We start from the raw sequence: 26,378 nt of genomic DNA on the forward strand, positions 1-26,378 counted from the left end.
GGAGGCTGAGGTGGATGGATTGCTTGAGCCCAGGAGTTCGAGACCAGCCTAAGCAACATAGCGAGACCACGCCTACAAAAAAAATTTTTTTTAACCCAGGAAAAAATTAGCCAGGTGTGGTGGCGCACACCTGTGGTCCCAGCTGCTTGGGAGGCTGAGGTGGGCAGATCTCTTGAGGCTGCAATGAGCCGAGATCTCACCACTGCACTCCAGACCGGGGGACAAAAAAAAAAAAAAGAGGAAGCAAAGCAGTGACCCAAGTTATGGCCTCAGGGACTTCCAAAATCAAAGCCCTAATCTGACGAACCCGCCCTGACGCCTGTAAAAAAACGACTCTCACTTTTCATTGGCTGACCCTCCCGGAGTTGAGACCTTGCTTCATTTTCCTTGGTTGTTGCTGCTGTCACGTCTTCTCGCCGCGCCCACTTTCCTCCCGGTGCCCAGTGAGCGTTGAGGGAGAATGATTTGCAGCCGGTCAGGGGCGGGAGTTCGCGGCAGCAAACCTGCTTACCCCTCCCACGCGCCACCGCCCCCGCCCCGCCCCCGTCCTGAGGCCCCGCCCCTAGCCGGGCCTGGCCCCGCCTCTCTCTCCCGAGAGGGCGGGCACCAGGCGGCGGCCACAGCCGCAGGAATATGCTGGAAGGCGGCGGGCCGGCGCCCGCGAGGTGCTGAAGGGACAGTTCCCGCCGCCGAACTTACCCCGCGGGTGGGGCTGCCCAGGAGCCAGCGGGGCACGTGAGCGATGGAGACCATCTGGATCTACCAGTTCCGCCTCATCGTGATCGGGGACTCCACCGTGGGCAAGTCCTGCCTCCTGCACCGCTTCACCCAGGGCCGCTTCCCCGGGCTGCGCTCCCCCGCCTGCGACCCCACCGTCGGCGTGGACTTCTTCTCCCGCCTGCTGGAGATCGAGCCGGGCAAGAGGATCAAGCTGCAGCTCTGGGACACGGCGGGACAGGAGCGGTTCAGGTAGGGACCCCGGGGACCTCGGGCACCGCGCCGCCCCCTCGGCCCGCCCGGACGCCTCTTCCCCAGGCGCCCGCCCCGCCGGCCCTGGTCGAGGGAGGCTCTGGCCCTTCCCTCTCGAAAGTGCAAACACTCCATTCTCGCTTCCCCTTTGCCCCTCCTCTTCCAGGGACGACTTCCTCCTCCGCAATTTCTCACTTCTTTCTTTGGCGCCCATTTCCTGCGCCCCCTTTCCATCTTTCCTTTCCCGCCTGAACTGGGGTCTTCCTCGCCGCCCCCTCTTCCCCAAATCTTTCTGCCCCTGTGGGTATTTTGATCCCCTTCGACTCCCCGGCTGCCTTCTCCCCAAACTCGGCTTCCCTGGCTGCGCACAGCCTGACCCGACCACCCTCCTCCAAGCAGGCGCCCCTTTTCCTGCCCTAACCCAGCGGCTCCTACGCTGTGTGGCCGGGGAGAACCGAGAGGGAGGGTTCCCAGATTCGTGATGGATCCTTTTGCAAGGAGCGCTCCAAGCCAGGTTCCTGCATGAGCTCACTGGGCATGGTTCACAGAGAGGTGTATGCGGTAATGGTTTGGGCACCTCACAGCACTGAATGTGGTCATCAGAAATACTGGGTCATGACCCGTGGGAATGGGTCTTGTAGGTTAACTAGATGCAACATCAGGGACACTGGCACGGCAGAGGGTGTGTGTGTGTGAAGGGTTGAGTTGTCTTTAGAAGTTTGTAATGTTCGGTGGGAAAAAGACATATATTGAGATTTGCCAGGAACTTTTATTTTGCTTATGATCAGTACTTAACGTTCCAGGGTGATAATATTTCTAAAGACAGAAGGAGGGAGCCAAATGAATAGTCTCCTCCTAAATATTCACTGGGGACATGAAGGGCTTCACAAAGGCGACTCGTGTAAATAAAAAGTAAATAAAATTATATGCGTTTCCTGAATATTTGAGATGGAAGCAGGTTTAAAGCAAATTTTAAATGTCTAGGATTCAAAGGCACTTCGTTTTAGAGGAAGATGGTGAAATCATGTTGCACTGTTTTGTTTCTTAAAGACTGCATTATCCATTGGAACTCATTTAAGGAAGCATTTTGCATTAGTCAGCAAGTACTCTGTGAAATGCAGTGTTCCATGAGGGGACTTCCCAAACATGGCTTCCCCTCGCCCCCAGCCAGCATCACTGCGAATGAGATCAGCCTACATCTGTGGGAATGGTCCAACATTCAAAGTTTTGGCTTCCGTTCCCAGCAATGATGCTGATTCATAGAGATAATGAGTGAACTGCTTAGCTTGCTTATACCTTAGTTTTCCTGTGTGTGAAGTGGAAAGATGGTAAGGCCAGCCCTTCAGAGAGGTGTTAAAAGATTATTGATTGGATTTGTACAACATTTAGAATTCCATGAAAAATGTTTTTCCTTTTCAAGAAGCCTCCTTTTATTAAAATACTTTTTCAAAGGTTTGATTCCTCATCTGTAAAATGAAAGTCATTATGATCTCTAACATTCCTTCCAGTTTTACCATTCTAAAGTTGATTGCCAATTCCTTGACATGTGATCTCAATCAGAGGTAAACTTTGCAATACATCAGGCTCAGAATAAAAGCATTTACTGTTAGCTCTCGACCCACCCTCTGAAGTGAATACAATATAAACCTTTATGTCTTAAACTTCTAACAGCTACTTTGAGTTGCAACTACAAGAAACGTGGGTAGTAAAATCTTGGTGTTTAATTATTTCCTTAAAAGTAGCTCAACTGGCCGGGCGCGGTGGCTCAAACCTGTAATAATCCCAGCACTTTGGGAGGCCGAGACGGGCGGATCACGAGGTCAGGAGATCGAGACCATCCTGGCTAACACGGTGAAACCCCGTCTCTACTAAAAAATACAAAAAACTAGCCGGGCGAGGTGGCGGGCGCCTGTAGTTCCAGCTACTCGGGAGGCTGAGGCAGGAGAATGGCGTAAACCCGGGAGGCGGAGCTTGCAGTGAGCTGAGATCCGGCCACTGCACTCCAGCCTGGGCGACAGAGCGAGACTCTGTCTCAAAAAAAAAAAAAAAANAAGAAGGAACAGGTTGGAGAGTAAAAGAGATGAATTTAGTGTTTTGGCCTTCGTATATTTGAGATCCTTCTGAGACACCCTATGGACTTGTCTGGAGCTCAAAAAAAAAAAAAAAAAAAAAAAAAAAAAAAAAAAAGCTCAACTTGGCTGGGTAGGGTGGCTCACGTCTGTAATTCCAACACTTTGGGAGACCACGGCTGGTGGATCACAAGGTCAAGAGTTCGAGACCAGCCTGGCCAAGAAGGTGAAACCTCGTCTGTACCAAAAATACAAAAATTAGCTGGGCATGGTGATGTGCGCCTGTAATCCCGGCTACTCAGGAGGCCGAGGAAGGAGAATCGCTTGAACCTGGGAGGCAGAGTTTGCAGTGAGCCGAGATCATGCCGCTGCACTCCAGCCTGGGTGACAGAGCCAGACTTGGTCTCAAAAAAAAAAAAAAAAAAAAAAAGTAGGTCAACTTATTGACAAGAAATTAAAGGATAATTAATTTGTTAGACTTTAAAGACCTGTATGCTAAATAGATGATATAGATGATTGTTTTTTAACTTTTTTTCTTTTCTTTTTTTTTTTTGAGACGGAGTTTCGCTCTTGTTGCCCAGGCTGGAGTGCAATGGCGCGATCTTGGCTCACTGCAAACTCCGCCTCCCAGGTTCCAGCAATTCTCCTGCCTTAGCCTCCTGGATAGCTGGGATTACAGGTGTGCACCACCACACCCGGCTTATTTTGTATTTTTAATAGAGACAGGAGTTTCCCCATGTTGGTCAGGCTGGTCTTGAACTCCCGACCCCAGGTGATCCACCCGCCTCAGCCTCCCAAAGTGCTGAGATTTCAGGCATGTGAGCCACCTTGCCTGGCCTAAATGATTGTTTTTTAATGCCTTGAAGAAGAATGTAAATAATAATTCATTTTATATACATTATTAAAACCCAACAGTAACTCTCGCATTATAATGCAACGACATTTAGGGAATGTTTACTGACAGTGAGCCATACTTTATTTTGTTTGGCTCTTTACCAGAGTTCTGTTTGTAAATACATACATATTTCAGTAGCTACCTCCAAATACTTGCTTTTCTCTCATTTACCAGAATGTTTTCCATAAGATTGCATTTAAAACAATTACTATTAAATCATTCTGTATCTTTCGTCAAGAAATTACAGATTCTAATTTTGAATAATAGATACCGTTGCATATTTTATTTTGTAGAAAGGTACTGTATATCATGAAGATGTATTCCTGTCATTAGTCATAATCATATCATGAAGAATTTGTGGGAAATGTCATATTTGAAGGTTTATTGGTGATTGGATATAAACCTACAAAAAGGAACCTACTTAGACAGCTCATGAGGTAGCTTGAGAGCATAGTAAATGTGTTACAGAACAATAGGATAGTGAGTTTATGATTATGATCATGATTAGCCTTTGTTTTCTTTCTTTGTTTCTTTTTTTTTTTAAAAAACAGGGTCTGTCACTCAGGCTGGAATGCAGTGGCACAATGTTGGCTCACTGCAACCTACACCTCCCAGGCTCAAGCAATTCTCCTGCCTCAGCCTCCCAAGTGGTTGGGACTACAGGCACACGCCACCACACCCAGCTAATTGTTGTATGTTTTTTTGTGGAGACAAGGTTTGGCCGTGTTGCCCAGGTTGGTCTGAAACTCCTGGGCTGAAGCAATCCACCTACCTCAGCCTCCCAAAATGCTGGGATTTCAAGCCTGAACCACCGCGCCTGGCCAGCCTTAGTTTTCAATGTTCAGAGTAACATGAGAATAGAGGATAACTACTTGCCTGAAATAAAAAGGGACAAAATCAAAGTGAAAAAGGTTTAGAAAAGGAATGTATATGTGAGCATATCTGTAGATTTGTATATTAAGGAAATTTAGAATAACAGTGCCTTCATTAAAGATGAAAGTTTATTTTTCTCTTGTGTATAGAGTGGTCCCAGTTGGTGGAGTGGTTCTGCACCAGGCCATCATTAGGTTCCTTCTCCCTTCATTTTCTGCCATGCCTAGGATGTTACCATCATCTACGGGAGCAAAGCTGGGTTGTAAGCACACTGTGTGTCAGGGGAAGAAGAAAGAGCAGCTCTAAACCAAGCAAAGTTTCTTTTAAGCAAGCAAGGCCAACACGGTATAGATTCTTTCGGCTCTCAATTGACTGGGGAGAACTTAGTTACAAGGAGACACTTAGACTGGGCCACTATGTGCCTAGGATGTAGGAAAGATGCCTTTGGCATTGTGGATGTTGAGGGAAGCTAGTAATCATGTTTTTATAATTTTTGGTTTTCTTTTGTTTTTCGAGACAATCTTGCTCTGTCATCCAGGCTGGGTGTAGTGGCCAGATCTCAGCTCACTGCAACCTATGCCTCCCAGGTTCAAGCAATTATTATGCCTCAGTTTCCCGAGTAGCTAGGACTACAGGTGTGTGCCACCACACCCAGCTACTTTTTGTAATTTTAGTGGAGATGGGGTTTCACCATGGTGGACGGGCTGGTCTCCAGCTGCTGGGCTCATGTGATCTTCTTACCTCAGCCTCCCAAAGTGCTGGGATTAGGTTAGCAGTAGAGGAAACGAGAATATTATTTAATATAGTGTTAATAAGGATAAATATATTGGAAGAGCTAGGTGTACGGAGAGCATTAAAGGTAAGAATAGAAATTTTGAACTTTTCCCATAAAAAGCATTTAAAGTTATATGACTATAATATGAGATAAATACATAGCGATGTTAGCTATAGGAATAGGAAACCTCTAGGCTTTGAACCAGGTTTGGCCTTTTATCTGACGTTGCCTGGCCTTTGGAGTGTTAATGTCCTCCTCGTGCAGTGTTCTCAAGGAGTGCTCTGCAGAAAACTCATTCCTGTGATTATATATATACATTTTTCTTTCTTTTGAGATGGAGTCTCACTTTGTCACCTGAGGCTGGAGTGCAGTGGAACGATCTCGGCTCACTGCAACCCCCGCCTCCCAGGTTCAAGCGATTCTCTTCCCTCAGCCTCCCGAGTAGCTAGGATCACAGGCACGCGCCACGGCACCCGGCCAATTTTTGTATTTTTAGTAGAGATGGGGGTTTCATCAAGCTGGTCTCAAACTCCTGGTCTCAAGTGATCTGCCCGCCTCGGCTTCCCAAAGTGCTGGGATTACAGGCATGAGCTACTGTGCCTCACCTGTAATTCTTTTTTATTTTGTTTTGTTTTGTTTTTTTTGAGACGGAGTCTTGCTCTTGTCACCTAGGCTGGAGTGCAATGGCACAATCTCGGCTTACTGCAACCTCTGCCTCCCAGGTTCAAGCGGTTCTCCTGCCTCAGCCTCCTGAGTAGCTGGGATTACAGGTGCCCACCACGATGCTCAACTAATTTTTGTACTTTTAGTAGAGACGAGGGTTCACCATGTTGGCCAGGCTGGTCTCGAACTCCTGACCTCAAGTGATCCACCAGCCTCAGCCTCCCAAAGTGCTGAGATTGCAAGCGTAAGCCACCACACCCAGCCTGTGATTCTTTTTAAAAGATGCATTCTGTGATCAAGTAAGTTTGGAAATCCCTGTATTCCATATGGCACTCTCTTAAAATTCATATGAAAGGCTCAAAGAAGTACTGCAGCAAAGAAACCTGTTTAACTTTGATTAACCTAGTATTTCCCAACTTATTTTAGAGGCTATTTTTAAAATATGAAAATCTAGGCTGGGTGCGGTGACTCAACGTCTGTAATCCCAACACTTTGGGAAGCTGAGGCAGGAGGATCACTTGAGGCCAGGAGTTCAAGTCCAGCATAGAGAACATATCAAGACTCTGTCTCTAACCAAAAAAAAATTTTTTTTAATTAACTGGGCATGGTGGCATGGACCTGCAGCCCCAGCTGCTCAGGAGCCCGAAGCAGGAAGGTGGTTTGAGCCCAGGAGGTCGAGGTTCAGTGAGCTATGATCATGCCACTGTACTCCAGCCTGGGTGACAGAGCTAGACCCTGTCTCTAAAAAGAAGAAAAAGAAAATCTATGATAACCGGTGCTCTAAGGAGTATAATTTGGGAATAGCTCCCTTGATAAGTTGCCTTAGCATATTCTTTGAGCAGAACCACTAAATACTTGAGGTTTGTAGCAATAGAAGACCTACAGACAAACTTAACCAATTAATTAACTTAGTTAAGGGCTGTAAACAGTAAGTGCTATAAGAGACAGCCTCAGGCCGGGCATGGGGGCTCACACCTGTAATCCCAGCACTTTGGGAGACTGAGGTGGGTGGATCACCTGAGGTCAGGAGTTCGAGACAAGCCTGGCCAACATGGTGAAACTCCATCTCTACTAAAAATACAAAAATTAGCCAGGTGTGGTGGCAGGCGCCTGTAATCCCAGCTACTCGGGAGGCTGAGGCAGGAGCATCGCTTGAACCTGGGAGGCGGAGGTTGCAGTGAGCCAAGAATATGCCATTGCACTCCAGTCTGGGGAACAAGAGCGAGACTTCGTCTCAAAAAAAAACAGCCTCCCTCCTCTCCCTTCCCCTTCCCCCACAAAATTGGGAGCGACCCCTAACTATTACCGCTAAATCTACCCGGCCTCTGCCTGCCTCTCCATGTTTTTTAACCTAGCTCCTCTTATGCTATGTATCATTCTCCTTGCCAGGTGTCTTACTGTTACAGGAAAGGGGTCCCAATCCAGACCCCAAGAGAGGGTTCTTGGATCTCGCACAAGAAGGAATTCAGGGCGAGTCTGCAGTGCAAAATAAAAACAAGTTTATTAAGAAAGTAAAGTGGTAAAAGAACAGCTACTACATAGACAGAGTAGGACGTGCCTGAAAGTAGGAGGAGGAACGCATCCACCCTAGGTACAATGCTTGTGTATATATGAGGAGATATCCTCTGCTACAAGGGTTTGTGATAAAGGATTAATTTTCTTAATTACTATATTTTGCAAGAATCGATATTATTATCTTTAAAGCAAAATTAGGAATGCCTTTGTTCTCCAGATATTGGAATATCTGGACACTCCCAAGTCTGGGTCTGTTTAGCAAACATTATTAATTTATTCCCTTAGCCACAAACATCTAGAGGCTAGGAATGCCTAACTTTCTGGGAATGCAGCCGAGCAAGTCCCGGCCTCTTTTTTTTTTTTTTTTTTTTTTTTTTTTTGAGACAGTTTCGCTGTTACCCAGGCTGGAGTGCAGTGGTATCATCCTGGCTTACTGCAACCTCTGCCTCCTGGATTCAAGCAATTCTCCTGCCTCAGTCTCCCAAGTAGCTGAGATTACAGGTGTGTGCCACCATACTCAGCTAGTTTTTGTATTTTTAGAAGAGACAGGGTTTCACCATGTTGGCCAGGCTGGTCTGGAATTCCTGACCTCAAGTGACCCGCCCACCTCAGCCTCCCAAAGTGCTGGGATTACAGGCACGAGCCACTGCACCTGGCCACGGCATCGTTTTCCTAGCCCTCGCTCAAAATGAGTCACTCTGGTTCGAACGCCTCTGACATTAGCCCTCCTCCAGCTTATTTTTATTTTTTCTTTACCCCTTTCCTCATCTCTCCATACTCATAGTTTACTCTCATCCTCTGTTCCTCCCCCTCATTTTTATTTTAATGTGTCTCTTACTCTTCCATTTCCTTTTAGCTCATCTTCCCTTATCCCAGTAGCTTATCTTCTTTTCTCCCCCTGGCTCCCGCATGTGTCTGTTTTCTCTTCTGCCTCTTCAAAACATCCATATAAAGTTAATGTTTCAAAGTGATTTCATTTATGTACTCTGTTCTTAATCTTAAAAGCAAGCAATACTAACATTTTAAATTTCTTCCTAAGATACTTTTTTAAATCTCTAAACTAAATTAGTTGTTTTTGGTTTTGTTTCTTTTTAAAAAGGCTCTCATTTGATTCTCAGCTCCCTCACTGTGGTTCATGGCCTTCAACAGAAAACGATTTTTTGTTCCTTCAGTAGAAAATGATTGGTACCAGTCTGGCCAACATGGTGAAACCCCATCTCTACTAAAAATACAAAAAAAAAATTAGCTGGGCATGGTGGTGCATGCCTATAATCCCCACTACTTGGACGCTGAGGCAGGAAAATCCCTTGAACCCAGAAGGTGGAGCTTGCAAGGTTGCAGTGAGCTGAGATTGCGCCACTGCTCTCCAGCCTGGGTGACAGAGTGAGACTCCATCTCAAAAAAAAAAAAAAAAAAAAAAAAGAAGAAAATGATTGGTGGGTTCATAATTGCATAGGTAACAGAGCAGAGATTACCATAATCACTGCAGTCTACTGTAGTTCCAAGTTATTAATAGAAAGGTAAGCTATAATTGTGTTATCAGGTAATATAATGTCTTAGTTAAAATTGTGTAGTAAGTAGTAGAAATCTAGCCAAATTCGTTTATTTATTTATTTTTTAGAGACAATTTTGCTGTGTGGCCCAGGCTGAAGTGCAGTGGCACAATCACAGCTCACTGCAGCTCAAACTCTTCGGCTCCAGTGATCCTCTTACCTTAGCCTCCTGAGTAGCTAGGACTACAAGCACATGCTACGGCACCCAGCTAATTAAAAAAAAAAAAAAAAAAAAATTTGTAGAGACAGGGTCTCACTATATTGCCCAGGCTGGTTTTGAACTTCTTGCTTCAAGTGATCCTCCCTCCTTGGTCTCCCAAAGTGTTGGGATTATAGCCATGAACCACTGCACCTGGCCCAAATTAGTTTAAGTAATAGGGAATAAATTATGCAAATTATAAACGATACAGATTTCATGAAAGCAAAAGCTCACTGAACATCCAGGTTTTTGGAAGTACAGAATTATTATTATTATTATTATTTTTTTTTTTTTGAGACAGAGTCTTGCTCTGTCGCCCAGGCTGGAGTGCAGTGGCGCAATCTCGGCTCACTGCAAGCCCTGCCTCCTGTGTTCAAGTGATTCTCCTGCCTCAGCCTCTCGAGTAGCTGGGATTACAAGCACCTGCTACCATGCCCGGCTAGGAAGTATGGGAAATTTTAAAACAAGAGTTTGTGGACTTCCCCTCTAGTCTATTTCCATTCTCCAACTCTGTTGGCTCTCAACTTTCAGTCTCTGAGCCTCTTATTCAAACTCTTGAAAGAAAAAATATCTCATTGACTACTTATCTAGCTAGTGAATCAGCTCCCCTGCAGTCAGGTTATTGAGTTACACATACATATAATACAAATGTATTATAACATAAATATGCTAAGTAGGTATTATGGGTCAGATAATGTAAATGTATCTGTACAGGTCCCCTTTTTTGGAAAGAGAAATTCACAGACAAGGAAAATGAGCAGTCACCTCCAAAGTGTCTATTTTATGGTGTTTGAGAGTAAAATGGTATATGAGAATGAGATGGCCGGGCGTGGTGGCTCACACCTGTCATCCCAGCACTTTGGGAGGCCGAGCCGGGCAGATCACCTGAGGTCAGGAGTTCGAGACCAGCCTGGTCAACATGGTGAAACCCCGTCTCTACTAAAACTACAAAAATTAGCTGGGCATGGGGCACACCTGTAATCCCAGCTATTCGAGAGGCAGAGGCAGGAGAATTGCTTGAACCCAGAAGGGGCAGGTTGCAGTGAGCCGAGATCACGCCACTGCACTACAATCTGAGCAACAGAGCAAGACTCCGTCTCAAAAAAAAAAAAAAAAGAAAAGAAAAAGAATGAGACAGCATCATTTCTAACAAGTGCACCAGAGTGCCAAAAGATAATCTGCGTAGCCAGACATTTTTGGGCACAGTGGCTCATGCCTGTAATCCCAACACTTTGAGAGGCCAAAGCGAGTGGATCTCTTAAGCCCAGGAGTCTGAGACCAGTCTGGGCAACATAGTGAGACCTCGTCTGTACAAAAAAATAAAAAAATTAGGCGGGCATGGTGGTGTGCCCCTGTAATCCCAGCTACTTGGGAGTCTGAGGTAAGAGTATCGCTTGAGTCCTGAAGGCCAAGGCTGCAGTGAGGCATGACTGCGCCACTGCACTCCAGCCTGGGCAACAGAGAGAGGCCCTGTCCCAAAAAAAAAAAAGGAGAAAAAGATTATTTTCAGTGTCTACTCAGAGCACTCAGAACATTTTGTGTGGTTGTATCATCAGTTTAGTCTAGAAACTAGCCAGACATTTGAAAACCTGTGATTATTTTTCTTTCTTTTCTTCTCCAATAAATTAATTGGTTTAGCATGTATATAGCCACAACCTCAGTGTTGCATTAGTCTGTGTAGGTGATTAATACACCCTGAAGTAAACTAAATATTGTACACCAAATGTCTGAGGGCCCTGGGCCAGCCACAGGCAAAATTGTAAAATAGGTAAAGCTCACTCCTGGGGCATGTGGGACCTTCCCACCTTTCTTTATGTTTTTGGATAGTAAAACCTTGACTTATCCTCCCCTTTTACTCTCCCTACATCTCAGTTGAAAAGCCATTTCTTAATGTTGTTTCCCCCAACCCCCAACACACTGCAGCCTCTGCCTCCCAGGCTCAACTGATTCTTCCTCCTCAGCCTCCCAAGTAGCTAGGACCACAGATACACACCACCACACCTGGCTATTTTTTTTTTTTTTTGTATTTTTGGTAGAGATGGGATCTCGCTGTGTTGCCTAGGCTGATCTCAAACACCCGAGCTCAAGCAATCCACCCACCTCGGCCTCCCAAAGTACTCGGATTACAGGCATGAATCACCAAGCCCAGCCCCATTCCTTAATGTTCTATCTTAGCTTAAGAGAGAGAAGTGGCTGGACATGGGTGATTCATGCCTATAATCCCGGCACTTTGGGAGGCCGAGGCAGGCAGATTGCCTGAGGTCAGGAGTTCAAGACCAGTCTGGCCAACATGGTGAAATTGAAAATAGAAAAAAGTTAGCCAGGCATGGTGGCGTCCACCTGTAATCCCAGCTACTTCGGAGGCTGATGCAGGGGAATCACTTGAACCCGGGAAGTGGAGGTTGCAGTGAGCCAAGATGGTGCCACTGTACTCCAGCCTGGGCGGCAGAGTGAGACTCTGTCAAAAAAAAAAAAAGAGAGAGAGAGAGAGAAGTAGCTGAACAACCAAGACATACAAAATTATTAATAGTTGAAAATAATGTGGCCGGCAGTGGTGGCTCATGCCTGTAATCCCAGCACTTTGGGAGGCCGAGGCGGGCAGATCACAAGGTCAGGAGATCGAGACCATCCTGGCTAACACGGTGAAACCCCGTCTCTACTAAAAATACCAAAAAAAAAAAAAAAAAATTAGCCGGGCGTGGTGGCAGGTGCCTGTAGTCCCAGCTGGAGACTGAGGCAGGAGAATGGCATGAACCCAGGAGGCGGAGCTTGCAGTGAGCCGAGATCGCACCACTGCATTCCAGCCTGGGCAACACAGCGAGACTCCATCTCAAAAAAAAAAAAAAGAAAAGAAAAGAAAAGAAAAGAAAAGAAAAGAATGTAATGACAGACCTGCCTAGAGTATTTATTTCATCTCGAAATAACATTTCCCTGTTGCAGAAGTATTCATATGTGGCCGATGGGTGTTGGCATTTTCTCTCATCATGCCACAGCAGTGACCACCTATTCTGACTCACTGGCTTCATGTTGAGCTTTGAAAACAAGGGCTAGAAAAAGTTAGAGATATGGTTGTGAGTCCATGGAGCACTGCAGTGAAGATTTGTGGGAAGAAAAGTGCTTTACTCAGTCCGAGAGACAGGAAATTTCCAGGCGTTGTCAGTCAATTTGGCTAGCATGCAATGATTTTTTGATAATTTACCTTCCATAGCAACGTGACTTAAAAGTTTGAAGAGGAATTTCTTGAAATTGTCCAAAAATATTTATTTTAATTTGTAAAGAGCCAGTTATTTGTATCCTGACTGATTTAGAGGGAATTTGCTTTCTTCTGGCCTGCTCTGTCAAGCAGTGGCAAAGAAAGGTAAGCCCCTTAAGTGATACTGAGGTACACACACACACACACCAGGGAACATCATCAGATATAATTTAAGCAATATTATTATTATTATTAGTTTTTTTTTTAGATGAGTCACACTCTGTCACCTAGGTTCTAGTACAGTGGCACGATCTCGGCTCACTGCAACCTCTGCCTCCCGGTTCAAGCAATCCTACTACCTCAGCCTCCAGAGTAGCTGGGACTGCAGGCGCACGCCACCACGCCTGGCTAATTTTTGTATTTTTAATAGAGATGGGGTTTCACTATGTTTGCCTGGCTGGTCTTAAACTCCTGACCTCAAATGATCCGTCTGCCTCAGCCTCCCAAAGTACTGGGATTACAGGCGTGAGCCACCGTGCCCCGCCTATTTTAATTATTTCTAAAGCAAAATTGCTACAAGCTTATACTTCATGATTCTAATAAATCTGCCTCTAAATGTCAGTAACTGTTAATCAATTCTGGTAATATATGATTCAGGGAAGTTTGCTTTAAAAATGACCACCTCGGCTGGGCTCAGTAACTCATGCCTGTAATCCCAGCATTTTGGGAGGCCGAGGTGGTTGGATCACAAGGTCTGGAGATCGGGACCATCCTGGCCAACATGGTGAAACCCTGTCTCTGCTAAGATACAAAAAATTAGCCAGGCGTGGTGGCAAGTGCCTATCATGCCAGCTACTCAGGAGACTGAGGAAGGAGAATCACTCGAACCCGGGAGGCAGAGGTTGCAGTGAGCCAAGATCGCGCCACTGCCTTCTAGCCAGGCGAGAGAGCAAGACTCCATCTCAGAAAAAAAAAAAAAATTCCACCTCGCACAATCTACCTAAGTTAGGTAGATACTAAGAAGTTCCTAGCTATAAGAGAAGGCATTATGAAGACAGAGTATATGTTCTCAAATTATAGGCATTGCCTATCATTCTTCTTTACAGTAGCATTTTTCAACATGATATTAATAGATGTAATTTGAGAAAAGGGTTTCTTGATCAAATAGTTTTGAAAATGCTGGGTCATTGCAGGACTTCTCAGAGGACTTTTAATCTACTAATACACATTGTGAACCCCCAAGGCAGATATGGTGTTTCCCAACCCACAGTCCTATTACACAGTGTTTTGCAGTACTAGTGTTCTGCAAAACACACGTTAGGAACTGATACTTTAAAGAAAAAGTGTAGGCAATTAAATTTTAGGAATATATTTGAGGACCTTTGCAGTTTATTCTCTCATCTGATTCTCTATGTGTTAGTGATGCTTCTGGATGATTTCCTCAACTCTCCTTTTTTAAATACTTGATTACTATATTTTAGGTAGAGATCTAATAGCTCTTGAGAGTCCCTACTTTTTGTCCCCTCATTCAAAATTAAAAGATTTATCTTCTTGCCTGACTTCTAGCCACTTGTCATATTTTTACACAGATCATATAAACTATTAGCACTTGTTTTAAGCACAAAGCCTTCCGATGAGAATCACTAGTAAATCTGGATGAAAGATAAAGGAGCAAATGGACAAATGATCATAATTTTAGATTTCTTAGATATAAAAGACTGTAGAAAGGCAATGGCATTAAGAAAGCAAAATTTAATGAAGCTAATAGGAGGGGAAATTTAAGACAGATTTGGGCCAGTCGCAGTGGCTCATGCCTATAATCCCAGCACTTTGGGAGGCTGAGGCAGGCAGATCACTTGTGGTCGGGAGTTGGAGACGAGCCTGGCGTGGTGAAAGCCTGTCTCTACTGAAAATACAAAAAGTAGCTGGGTGTGAGGGCAGACACCTGTAATCCCAGCTACTGAGGAAGCTGAGGCAGGAGAATTGCTTGAACCTGGGAGGGGAAGGTTGCAGCGAGCCGAGATCGCACTGCTGCACTGCAGCCTGGGCAACGGAGAGAGATTCCATCTCAAAAAAAAAAAAAAAAAAAAGACTGACATTTGATAGAACAGATGGGTAGATGCTAAAAAGATAATCAAAAATGGAATAGAAAGTATAATTATTGTATAGCAGAGAACTTTTGGAAGAGAGGAAAAAGAGTAAGAGGTAAATTGAAAACAAAGTCCAAGTGAAGAAGAAAGGACACATGAGAAAACTACAGAGGTCAACCACACTGTGGTGAACATTTTGGCCATTTTGATAGGTAAGTAACTACAGCCATCGGACTGGGAAGGAGCAGAGAGACAATCTAAAACAATAGTCTCTTGGTTTATTTGTTTTTTGAGAGGGGTTCTTGCTCTGTCACTCAGGCTGAAGTGCAGTGGCATGATCATAGCTCACTGCATCCTGGAACTCCTGGGCTAATTTTTGTTATTTGTTTGTTTGTTTGCTTGTTTAGAGATGGGGTCTTGTTTTGTTGCCTAGGCTGTAACTCTTGGCTTCAAACGATCCTCCTGCCTCGGCCTTTTGGGATTACAAGCATGAGCCACCAACACTCAGCCTCATTTCTTATATAATATAATTAATGTCCATAGAGGCTGTTACTTGCCCAAGGACTTATAGTTTATTATTGGTTTGCACAATAACCCAGTTCTCTGAACATTTTCAATGCTCTTTCTGCTATGCCCATCTTCTTGTCATGGTTGAAACAAGTTTTAATGGCATGATGTATGGGTGTGTGGGGGGGGGGGTGGGGTGTGTGTGTGTGTGTATGTCTCCAGAGGGCAAGCTAGAATTTTGTATGATTTCTGTCCTGAGAAGTATTTTGGTTTGCATACAACTCAACTTCCCATCCACCCAAGTTAATTATTATGTTCACCCAAACCATTATTTTATTGCTATATTCTGAAAACAAAAGGAGAAATAGCTTTACACAATAGTAGCAATACAGATAACTGTCAGCAAACACCCGTGGCATCAGTAACAAATAACCCTCCCCTCTGTGCAATACTCAGTGACTACACTGCTACACTTAGTAACAGCAATGAACTTTAACACTGAAGTGGATAAACTTCTGTGAAATGGTTAGCCTTGTTAGATAAGAAGTGCTGGGTATTAGGCAAAGCTGGGCACATACTGAATGTGATGTCCTAAAGCTTCATAAGTACTATGAAATAACTTTCCAAACCTTAACTGCTGTCCCATTTTTTTTTTCCTGGAGAAGATGAAATTAATCAAGACAAGGATTTACTTGTGGAAATCCATGCGTTTATTTACCTTAAATATATGCCAGGCACTAAAGATAAAATAAATAAGTTATAATCTCACATTCAAGGTCCATACAGTCTCTGTACTGGGTAGAATCCAGGCTACACTGTTATAATAGACTGCCAAGATATGGCAACTTAAATAAGGTAGAGCTTTATTTCTCTCTTATAATAGTAGTCCAGAGGCTGGGTGCGGTGGCTCATGCCTGTAATCCCAGCCCTTTGGGAGGCTCAGGCGGGTGGATTACTTGAGGTCAGGAGTTTGAGACCAGCCTGGCCAACATAGTGAAACCCTGTCTCTACTAAAAATACAAAAATTAGCTGGACATGGTGGCAGTTGCCTATAGTCCCAGCTACTTGGGAGACTAAGGCAGGAGAATTGCTTGAACTCAGGAGGCAGAGGTTGCAGTGAGCTGAGATCATGCTACTGCACTCCATCCTGGGTAACAGAGACTCCATCTCAAAAAAAAAAGAAAAAAGTAGTAGTTCAGAATGAGCGGTCCTGGATAATCAGGGGGCTCTGCCTCAACATCAGTTTCTAGGGTTCTCTGGTCATTTTCATTTCTTAGCAAGCAGGAAGGAAAAAGAGGAAGTGTGGGCAATTGACTTCTTCATGTAGATGAATGTCAGACTGCATACAATCCTTCTTATATCCCGTTGATCCAAATTTAGTGTCATGGCCACCACAATTAGCTGCAAGAGAAGCTGGGGAATATAGTCTCTCGATGGGTTGCTATGTGTCAGCTAAAACTCTTGGAGTTCTGTTAATAGATACTGGAGACTAGTCAGACGTCTTTCTCACAGACTTATAGCAAAGAAAGAAAATAATCTCAGCTCAAGGCAACCTCCACCTCCCAGATTCTCCTGCCTCAGCCTCCCAAGTAGCTGGGATTACAGGCGCATGCCACCACGCCTGGCTAACTTTTGTATTTTTAGTAGAAACAGGGTTTCACTGTGTTAGCCAGGCTGGTCTCAAACTCCTGACCTCATGATCTGCCCGCCTCGGCCTCCCAAAGTGCTGGGATTACAGGCATGAGCCACCGCACCAGGCCAGAAAGAAAATAATCAAACAATTGCAGAAAGAGCTGGTGAGTACTTAATTAAGTTTCAGTGACAGAACAGGAGGAGGAATTGTCATCTGTGCCTAGGGTGATGACCAGTTTCAGGGGATGTATCCCAAAGGAGGTGATGCTTGATTCTGGGACGTGCTGGATTTATCAGTAGTAAGAGGACAGTAGGAAACAATAACAATAGAAAAAGAAGCCAGCCAGGCCAGGCATGGTGGCTCACACCTGTAATCCCAGCACTTTGGGAGGCTGAGGCGGGTGGATCACAAGGTAAGGAGTTCAAGACCAGTCTGGCCAAGATGGTGAAACGGCATCTCTACTAAAAATACAAAAATTAGCCAGGCGTGGTGGCAGGTGCCTGTAATCCCAGCTACTTGGGAGGCTGAGGCAGGAGAATAGCTTGAACCCCAGGGGGCGGAGGTTGCAGTGAGCCGAGATTGTCCCACTACAATCCAGCCTGGGTGACAGAGTAAGACTCCATCTCAAAAAAAAAAAAAAAAAAAGAAGCCAGCCAGCCATGGTGGCTCATGCCTGTAATCCCAGCATTCTGGGAGACTGAGGTCAGCAGATCACCTGAGCTCATGAGTTCAAGACCGCCTGGCAATACAGCAAAACCCCATCTCTACAAAAAAAAAAGGAGGGGGGTTCTTGTGAAGATAGCGGATGGAACATCTGTGTCTATTTTAGCTTTTTTTTTCCTGAAACCTTACTAAAATGACAATAGTATTTTTTCCAACCATAAATCCTTGAACAAGGAAAACAGGTAGGAGCCAAGAGCAACAAAATTTTGGAAGCAGGAAAGCAAATGGGGAATGGTAAATGAATTCGCAGATTCAAGAAAACTGATTTCTGAGCTAATGGTAAAAAAAAAAAATCTAAAACCCAACCCGATGTATACTCCTGAATCCCTCCCTCCAAAGACTTGGGAAATGGTGGCACCAGATACTTCTGGAAGTGGCAGTACTAAAATAAGGATCATTGAGTGTCAGTCTATTTAAGAAGGATGGGATTCTGCCATTTCTTCCCCCATTCCATATATCAAACAATTTTCTCTCCCCCGCCAACCACATTGGCAAAAAAACTGGAAACTTATTCTTTGAAAAGAATCAAAAATAGGGTCTTTGGCTGGAAGCACCAGGCATTTTGAGGTTGGGGTTCCTTATTGAAAGTAAAGGCTTTAAGTGAATATTGTCATGTTGGATGCTAAAACTGTCTAGCCCCCTTTCCCCACTCAGCTCCTCAAAGTGCTGGCAGTCAAGCCTTCACCCTTCAAGCAAAACCTTGGTAAAATTATTTCTGGGGATTCTGACCAAGCCAAAAGGAAAGAATTAAAGATACCAACATCTGAGTTTGCTGAATTAAATGGTCCAGCATGATCATCTTACAGTGAAGCATTTAGTCTTCATGAAAGATGACAAGAAATATTAGGAAATTTGTAATGTGAAACCTAGGGACCAAAACAAACAAATAAACAGGAAACAGCAACTGGAGAAACAGAAACTTAATAAGGGAAAATGAGAATGTTAAAATACAAAAACAAAACCTGTCCTTAATTTTCTCTAAGAGATAATAAGGAAAAAATTGCAACCATAAAGGAACAGCATACTATATGTGTGTGTGTGTGTGTGTGTGTGTGTGTGTGTGTGTGTGTGTGTATTTTTTTTTTTTGAGATGGAGTCTTGCTCTGTCATGCAGGCTGGAGTGCAGTGGCGCCATCTCAGCTCACTGCAAACTCCTCCTCCCAGGCCCACGTCATTCTCCTGCTTCAGCCTCCCGAGTAGCTGGGATTACAGGCACCCACCACCACGCCTGGCTAATTTTTTGTAATTTTTTTTAGTAGAGACGGGGTTTCACCATGTTAGCCAAGAGGGTCTTGATCTCCTGACCTCGTGATCCACCCACCTTGGCCCGGCCTCCCAACGTGCTGGGATTATAGGCATGAGCCACTGCACCCCACCAAGATGATTTTTTTTAAAAAACAATAAAGGACTATAATCCAAAAAGTTTAATATGCAAATATTAGGCATTCTGGAAAGTTAGAAGAGAAAAAACAGAGGAGAGAAAGAATTAGTAAAGCAATTCAAGAAAGTTTTCTAAAATGTAGGGACCTGAGTTTTCAGATTAGAATGGCCCAACACAATAGATGAAAGTAGAAACACTAAGGCAGTCATTAGGAAATTTCAGAGCACTGGAACCACAGAGAAGTTCCTACAAACTTCCAGGGAGAAAAAACAGGACACATTAAAAAAAAGATCGATCCGGAATCAGATTGGCTTGAGACTTTCCAAAAACAACAGTGGAAACTGAAAGGCAGTGGAGAAATGACTTCAAATTTTTGAGAAAGAAATAGCATCAACTGGAAAAAAAAAAAAAAGAATAAAAATCTGAGTGAATTCTCTGTCTTGCCATATTATCACTCAACTGTGAGAGCAGAATAAATCAATATGCAAGATTTCAAAATATTACCTCATGCAACTTTTTTTAAGGAAGCTACTTGAAGATGTGCTACACACACACATTCACACACACAAGTAAACCAGGGGTAAAGAGGACATGGGGTACAAGGAACAGCTCCACCTCTGAAGAAAGGCAAGGGGACTCCCCAGGAAGATGGTGAAGGGAGATCTTAGGATCACATATGTGCTGCAGATACCAAGGACAGCCATGCCAGATTGGAGCAGGGCAGAAGGTTGTAGGAGAGACCTCAGGAAGATGAAATTGATAGAAAAGCTAATGGAAATAAACTTCTTACAATAAGGCAACTGGCAGAGTTTGAGATTGAATTATTGAGAAGTACATGGAAAATTTAGCAAAAAGCAGAAAATAAGAAAAAGACGATGTGGTAGGGACATTTAGTGTTCATTCATAGCTAATGCTTCTTTTTTTTCTGGACACATGGGAGGATTATATTTCCCCTCTCTATTGCACTTAGGCAGAGTCATGTGAGTAGTTCTGGCCAGGGGATTTGAGCAGAAGTTGCATGTGGTGGTTTTAAAGCACAGCCTTCACCCCGCACCGCCCCCCACACCCACCACCCCCAGCCTAAAGGGATTCTCAGTCTGTTGCCCATCCCCCAGGCCGGAGTGCAGTGGTGTGATCTCAGCTCACTGCAGCCTCAACCTTTCCGGGCTCAGGTGATTTTCCCACCTCAGCCTCCCAAGTAGGTGGGACTACAGGTAGCTGGGACTACATGTTGGCCAGGATGGTCTTGATCTCTTGACCTCATGATCCTCCTGCCTCAGCCTCCCAAAGTGCTGGGATTATAGGCATGAGCCACTGTGCCCAGCTAAAGTTTGTGTTTTTATGTTATCTGTACACTTACCATATATCCTCACTTTTCCCATTCCCCCAACTTGTCAATATTGTTACACCATAATTTTAGTAAGGTCATTTCTTAGCACTTAGGTTACTCTGACCATGTAGATACTTTTCATTGTTGAGCCCTGGAATACGCTATGACTTTCTTTTCCTTTCCTGCACAACTTTTCCTTCCAGTTAATTATCTTGCATATTAGTCAAGATGGGCCAGGTTATGCTACAGTAACAAACAACCCAATTCTCAATAGGAAGAACATTAAAGAATTTGGGGCCAGGCCGATGGCTCACGCCTGTAATCCTAGCACTTTGGGAGGCCGAGGCAGGCCAATTGCTTGAGCCCAGGAGTTTGAGACTAGCCTGGGCAACATGGTGAAACTCCATCTCTACAAAGAAATACAAAAATTAGCTGGGTGTGGTGGCACGTGCCTGTAATCCCAGCTACTCAGGAGACTGAGGCAGGAGAATTGCTTGAACCTGGGAGGTGGAGGTTGCAGTGAGCTGAGATCGTGTCACTATACTCCAGCCTGGTGACAGAGCGAGACTCCATCTAAAAAAAAAAAAAAAATAGACAAAAGAATGAACAGAATGAGTGTAAATGACTTGAAAATAAAAGCTGAATAATTTCAGAAGTAAAATGAAATGAGGAAAGGATTCACATCAGTTACAAATTCCAGGATGTAGAAAGATACATGAAACCATATGAAACAAAGCCATATAGAAAAAGTCATATGGAAACAAACAGCAGTCATAGAAATGGTGGGAGAATTACAACCCAAGAAAACATATCCTTTCGTTATGTTAGATCACATAATCCACTGTGTTATATGGAATATAAAATAATCTTGAGAAGCTGGTCATTGTCTCATTATTGTTCTGCAAAAGGATACCAGAAAGCACTGGAATAAGTGCCGAAGTCTTTTATACACTTTCTGGTACCATATCAAATAGAAAATAAGCATCCTTTCATTAACACCTTGAAGACAATTAGTGAAACTACAAACATTTCTCATTAATTTCCAAATAAATTATTTCCATTTTCACACATAACTTGTTCTGCCTTCCAGAATCCACTGCAAAGTACAATTTGAATTACTACCCATTTAAATGCATTAGTTCTTTAGAAAATGTGGATTATTTCACCTATATGTGTATAGAGTGTGCAATTTTCAGCCCATTTCTCCCCTTTTGACTTTATAAATCTCTACTATAAGTATTGAAAAGAAATAAACTTTTTTTATATATCTCTTTTATTCTCCCATTTCCTCAGCATTTGAATGCTGCCTGGGCACAAGCTAATGAGGTATGAATGTATTCAGTTGTTTATTTGTTCATTTACAAATACTGGTAGGACTCATGCATGCCCAGTTCAGTTTTAAACACTAGGGATACAACATTTAAAAAAGAAAAAAAGACTGGGCGTGGTGGCTCATGCCTGTAATCCCAGCACTTTGGGAGGCCAAGGCGGGCAGATCACTTGAGCTCGGAGTTCAAGACCAGCCTGGGCAACATGGCGAAACTTCGTTTCTACAAAAAAATACAAAAATTAGCTAGGCAAGGTGGCAGGCGCCTATAATCCCAGCTCCTGGGATGCTGAAGTGGGAGGATCAGTTGAGCCTGGGAGGCAAAGGTTGCGGTGAGCCAAGATCATACCACTGCACTCCAGACTGGGCCACAGAGCAAGACTCTGTCTCAAAATAAAAAATAAAAAAAGACAAAATCCTTGCTCTCATAGAGCTTATCTTCTAATTGGGTTATAACCAAATAAACTGTAAAATTTATATAGGATATCAGAATGTATTAATTGCTACAGAGGAAAACAGAGTGTAAATGCTGAACAGAGAGTCCTAGGGACAGTAAGAAAGCATCACTATCATAAAATGATTATCTGTCATGAAAGAAAAATAAAAGGTAGCCATAGGGGAATTGATTCATATATTCAAAGGGGAAATATGACCCATTACGTCTTGTCAGTATATATATGGCCTCTACAACCACAGACTTGATTTTTGATGGAAAGACCCTGGAATTACACAAAGAAAAAGAATCTTAAGATTGTTTGTATGAAGAAAGAATATTCTAAGTTACAAGTGCCAAGTTTCAGAATCTTAGACGAGAGCAGGGACTGTTAGAGTCAATAATAATCAAAGGAGTAGGGAGGCTTGTGTTTTAGCCTCTTGAAAACAGTGCTGAGGGCCACAAGGCAAGTGAAGCAAATAAAATAAAGCATCAACACAACGACTGTTCCCAGAAGGGCAGTAGGAATGTAATGTCATGCTGAAAAACAGGCACCCACAAGGCTAATGCATTCACAGGCTACTTGATGCCAAGAGACTCTGGCATCAAAGTACTTTTGTCCTCTAAATGCCTATTTTACAATTGGCAAAGCCACAAGAAGGGCATTTCCAGGGTAGAAACATCTGGTTCATTTTACCTAAGTAAGTCAGCAAGTGCTTACTATTTTGTTGCTTTTTAAAGAGGCCTGTGCATATCCAACAAAGTTCATGGTAATAACACATAAGATCTATATAATGTTGCCATTTTCAGATTTTTTTTTTTTTTTTTTTTTTTTTTTGAGATAGGGTCTCAATGTGTCACCCATGCTGAAGTGCAGGGGCGCAGTCATAGTTCACTGCAAACTTGGACTCCTGAGTTCAAGCTATCCTCCCACCTCGGACTCCCAAAGCACTGGGATTATAGGTGTGAGCCACTGTGCCTGGCATCTACTAAAAATAATCTTGAGCAGTCCAGGGCCTCTGGAGTTTTGTCCTTCATTTAACAACAGCATCTTATCTTCAGTGCCTTTTAGGAAACTAGACAACTGTTTACTCTGAGATATCATTTACATTTTTTAGAACCTCAGCAATCATGTCATTTGTGTAAAATTCCAAATTCCCCAACGTATAATTCACACTTGATTGCATTAATCATATATTAAGTAATTCTTTGTAAATGTATGCAAACTCCAGTGCTGTCAAATAATCCCTTCTCTATTTATTATTTTAGGAAAAATAATTAAATAGAGGAAAATCAAGCAGTTAAAAATGTTTATATAAACAAAGCAACCACTTTGTCTCATTATGCTAAAGCAAATATGTGTGAGAATGAACCTTGTGGATGAATAAAGCAAGTATGGCATATACATACAATGGAACATTATTCCATTGAGTAGAAGGAAATTCTGTCATAGGCTACAACATGGATGGACCTTGAGGACACTGTGCTAAGTAAAATAAGCCAGTCAGGCTGGGCATGGTGGCTCATGCCTATAATCCCAGCACTTTGGGAAGCCGAGGTGGGCAGATCACCTGAGGTCAAGAGTTTGAGACCAGCCTGGCCAACATGGTGAAACTCCGTCTCTACAAAAAATACAGAAATTAGCTGGATACAGTGGCGCATGCCTGTAATCCCAGCTGCTTGGGAGGCTGAGGCAGGAGGATCACTTGAACCCAGGAGGTGGAGGTTGCAGTAAACTGAGACCGCGCTATTGCATTCCAGCCTGAGCAACAAGAGTGAAACTCCGTCTCAAAAATAAAAATAAAAAAGACCAGGTGCTGTGACTCACGCCTGTAATCCCAGCACTTTGGGAGGCTGAGGCGGGCAGATCATGAGGTCAAGAGATCAAGACCATCCTGGCCAATATGATGAAACCCCATCTCTACTAAAACTACAAAAAAATTAGCTGGGCGTGGTGGTGCGTGCCTGTAGTCCCAGCTACTCAGGAGGCTGAGGCAGGAGAATCACTTGAACCTGGGAGGTGCATGTTGCAGTGAGCCGAGATCGCGCCATTGCACTCCAGCCTGGCGACAGAGCGAGACTCTGTCTCAAAAAAATAAGTAAAAATAAAAAATAAAACAAGCCAGTCAGAGGACAAATTCTGTGTGATTCCACCTATACATGAGGTATCTAAAATAGTCAAAACTCACAAAAGCAGAAAGTGGAATGATGGTTCTTGGAGGCTGTGGGCTGGGGAAATGGGGAGTTGCTGTTCTTAGGGATAGGATTTTAGTCATGCAAGATGAGAAATTTCTAAAGATCTACCGTACACCGTGGCACATATAATTAACAATGCTGTACACTTCACTGTACACTTACAAATTGTTAAGAGGCTAGATCTCATGCTATGTGTCCTTCACTAGAGTTTTTTTTAAAAACTGAACTTCAGTCTTATAAAACTATGTTGAAAGATATAAGAGATTTGTGAGCTTTTTTGTACCATTTTTTTCTTACAAAGTCGATGTTGACTCTATCGGTCAGGTCCTTGGTTGCCTGCAACAAAACAAGCTTGAGAACCTTATTCAGAAAAGGGAGTTAGTAGAAGCATGTTTGAGGTGCAGAGACTTGATGGGAAGGTGGAGAACCAGGCTTGGAATGAATCAAAAGATCCCGGGAGTCCGGGCAGTAAGAACTGCAGGAAGCCAGTGTGGTCCCCATGATGCTGTTGCCCCCTTTCTGCCTGCTCACCCCCTGCCATAAGAAGCTCCAAATGGCCAGTCGGCAGCTTCAGCTGTTAATTCAGTAGAAGCATCACGGGGTTTTCTAGTGAAAGCATTTCTCCCTTGAATACTAAAACCTTTATATCAGCAAAGTTCAGAGTCACAGGGATTAGATACAACAAAAAAATTTAGTGACTCATTAAGTGGAATTGTGAGAGGCACCATCACCCTATTTTCACCCTTTGCTTCCCATACCACAGCTTCTGTTTATGGGGAAAAAATACCACCTACTATCTTGCTCACTAATTTAGAACATAGACATCCTGAATGATTATGCTAAAATCTTACAAGGTGTCATCTCCTGGAAATGGGCATACCTACCTCTTAATAACCCATTTCACAGTTTTATAGGGCCAGACGCCTCTAAGTGATAGTGGTGTGATGTGATCAATGAATCCCATGGCGTCATTCCATTTCCCTATCTCCACCACTGTTAAGTGAATTACTTGATCTGTGGCAATGTGTAGGATAGCATGACTATGTATAAGACATTCTGTATGTTCATGGATGGTGGTACTAGCATGGCCTAAATCCAGATTAAATATATTACAATGAGGACATATCTGTGTCCCCTCCATGATGGTCCCCCAGAGTATGGTACCATATTCAGGATGTCAGTAGCTGCTGGAAAACTGGGTGGTAAGCAATAAGCAATAACAGTTCAGGCCAACCTAGGTAAGATTAAGTCTACTGAGCCCAGGTACAGCCTCCATCTCCCTACCATGAGTTCAAAGTAGGATAAAAATACTGATTGATAATTGTAGGACAGAACATTTTGTTCCATTGGTTATGAAAATTTTTTCATGGAGGGGACTTTTGGTGGCCATTCACATAAGATACAAGTATGCGCATACTCTAGACTCATCAACAGACCTCTTCCTCAAACCTCCTAATTACCAGCCCCCGATCTTGTTTTTTACCCAACATGCCAAACCCTTCATGTCTGCTCATGAATTGGTGTGGATCTTTACCTACATCTCTCCATCTCTTCCTCTGGAAAAAGCAGACAGTGAGATGTAGCACTAGAGGTTCCACAAATGGAACTTTTTCACTGACCTTCAAGTTCTCCATTGAGTGGGGCTTACTGATGCTAGCATATTGTTTAGAGCCATTTGTAAGGCAGACTTGAATTTTTTTTCCTCTATTATTATAGGGAAATCCAGACAAGGCCATGAGTTGAGAGTGTGCTGCAAGAATAGATGTGCTGAGTCTGTGAACTTTGTTATTCCAGGTCCATTCAGGTCCCACTCCATATTCCTTCCTATATATGTGACCTCTTTCTGGTGATAAAGCTCCAGCCTGGTGAATCAGAACACCCAGCTCATGATGGACATTCAGATTGCACAGTCACTTGGTGTTCCACCATCAGGCATTTAGTCTCTATCAAAGCCAAGTTATAAGCCAAGAATTATTTTTCAAAAGTATGATAGTATATGACAAAGAAAGCATGCTTTTTTTTTTTTTTTTTTTTTTTTTTTTTTTTTTTTGGGG

At 43.5% G+C, this 26,378-nt stretch overlaps 1 protein-coding gene across 1 annotated transcript in view; it reads left to right on the forward strand.

Annotated features, from left to right (window-relative positions):
* Window positions 1-648: 648 nt before the first annotated feature.
* RAB39A (RAB39A, member RAS oncogene family) overlaps window positions 649-26,378 on the forward strand; it is a 35,132-nt gene continuing 9,402 nt past the window's right edge. Inside the window, exon 1 of the mRNA XM_025357819.1 lies at window positions 649-969. Coding sequence (XP_025213604.1) covers window positions 743-969 — 227 coding nt within the window. The 5' untranslated portion in view covers window positions 649-742. The remainder of the gene's footprint in view (window positions 970-26,378) is intronic.

The sequence above is a fragment of the Theropithecus gelada genome, chromosome 14 (genome assembly GCF_003255815.1).
Source record: "Theropithecus gelada isolate Dixy chromosome 14, Tgel_1.0, whole genome shotgun sequence".
Lineage (NCBI taxonomy): Eukaryota > Metazoa > Chordata > Mammalia > Primates > Cercopithecidae > Theropithecus > Theropithecus gelada.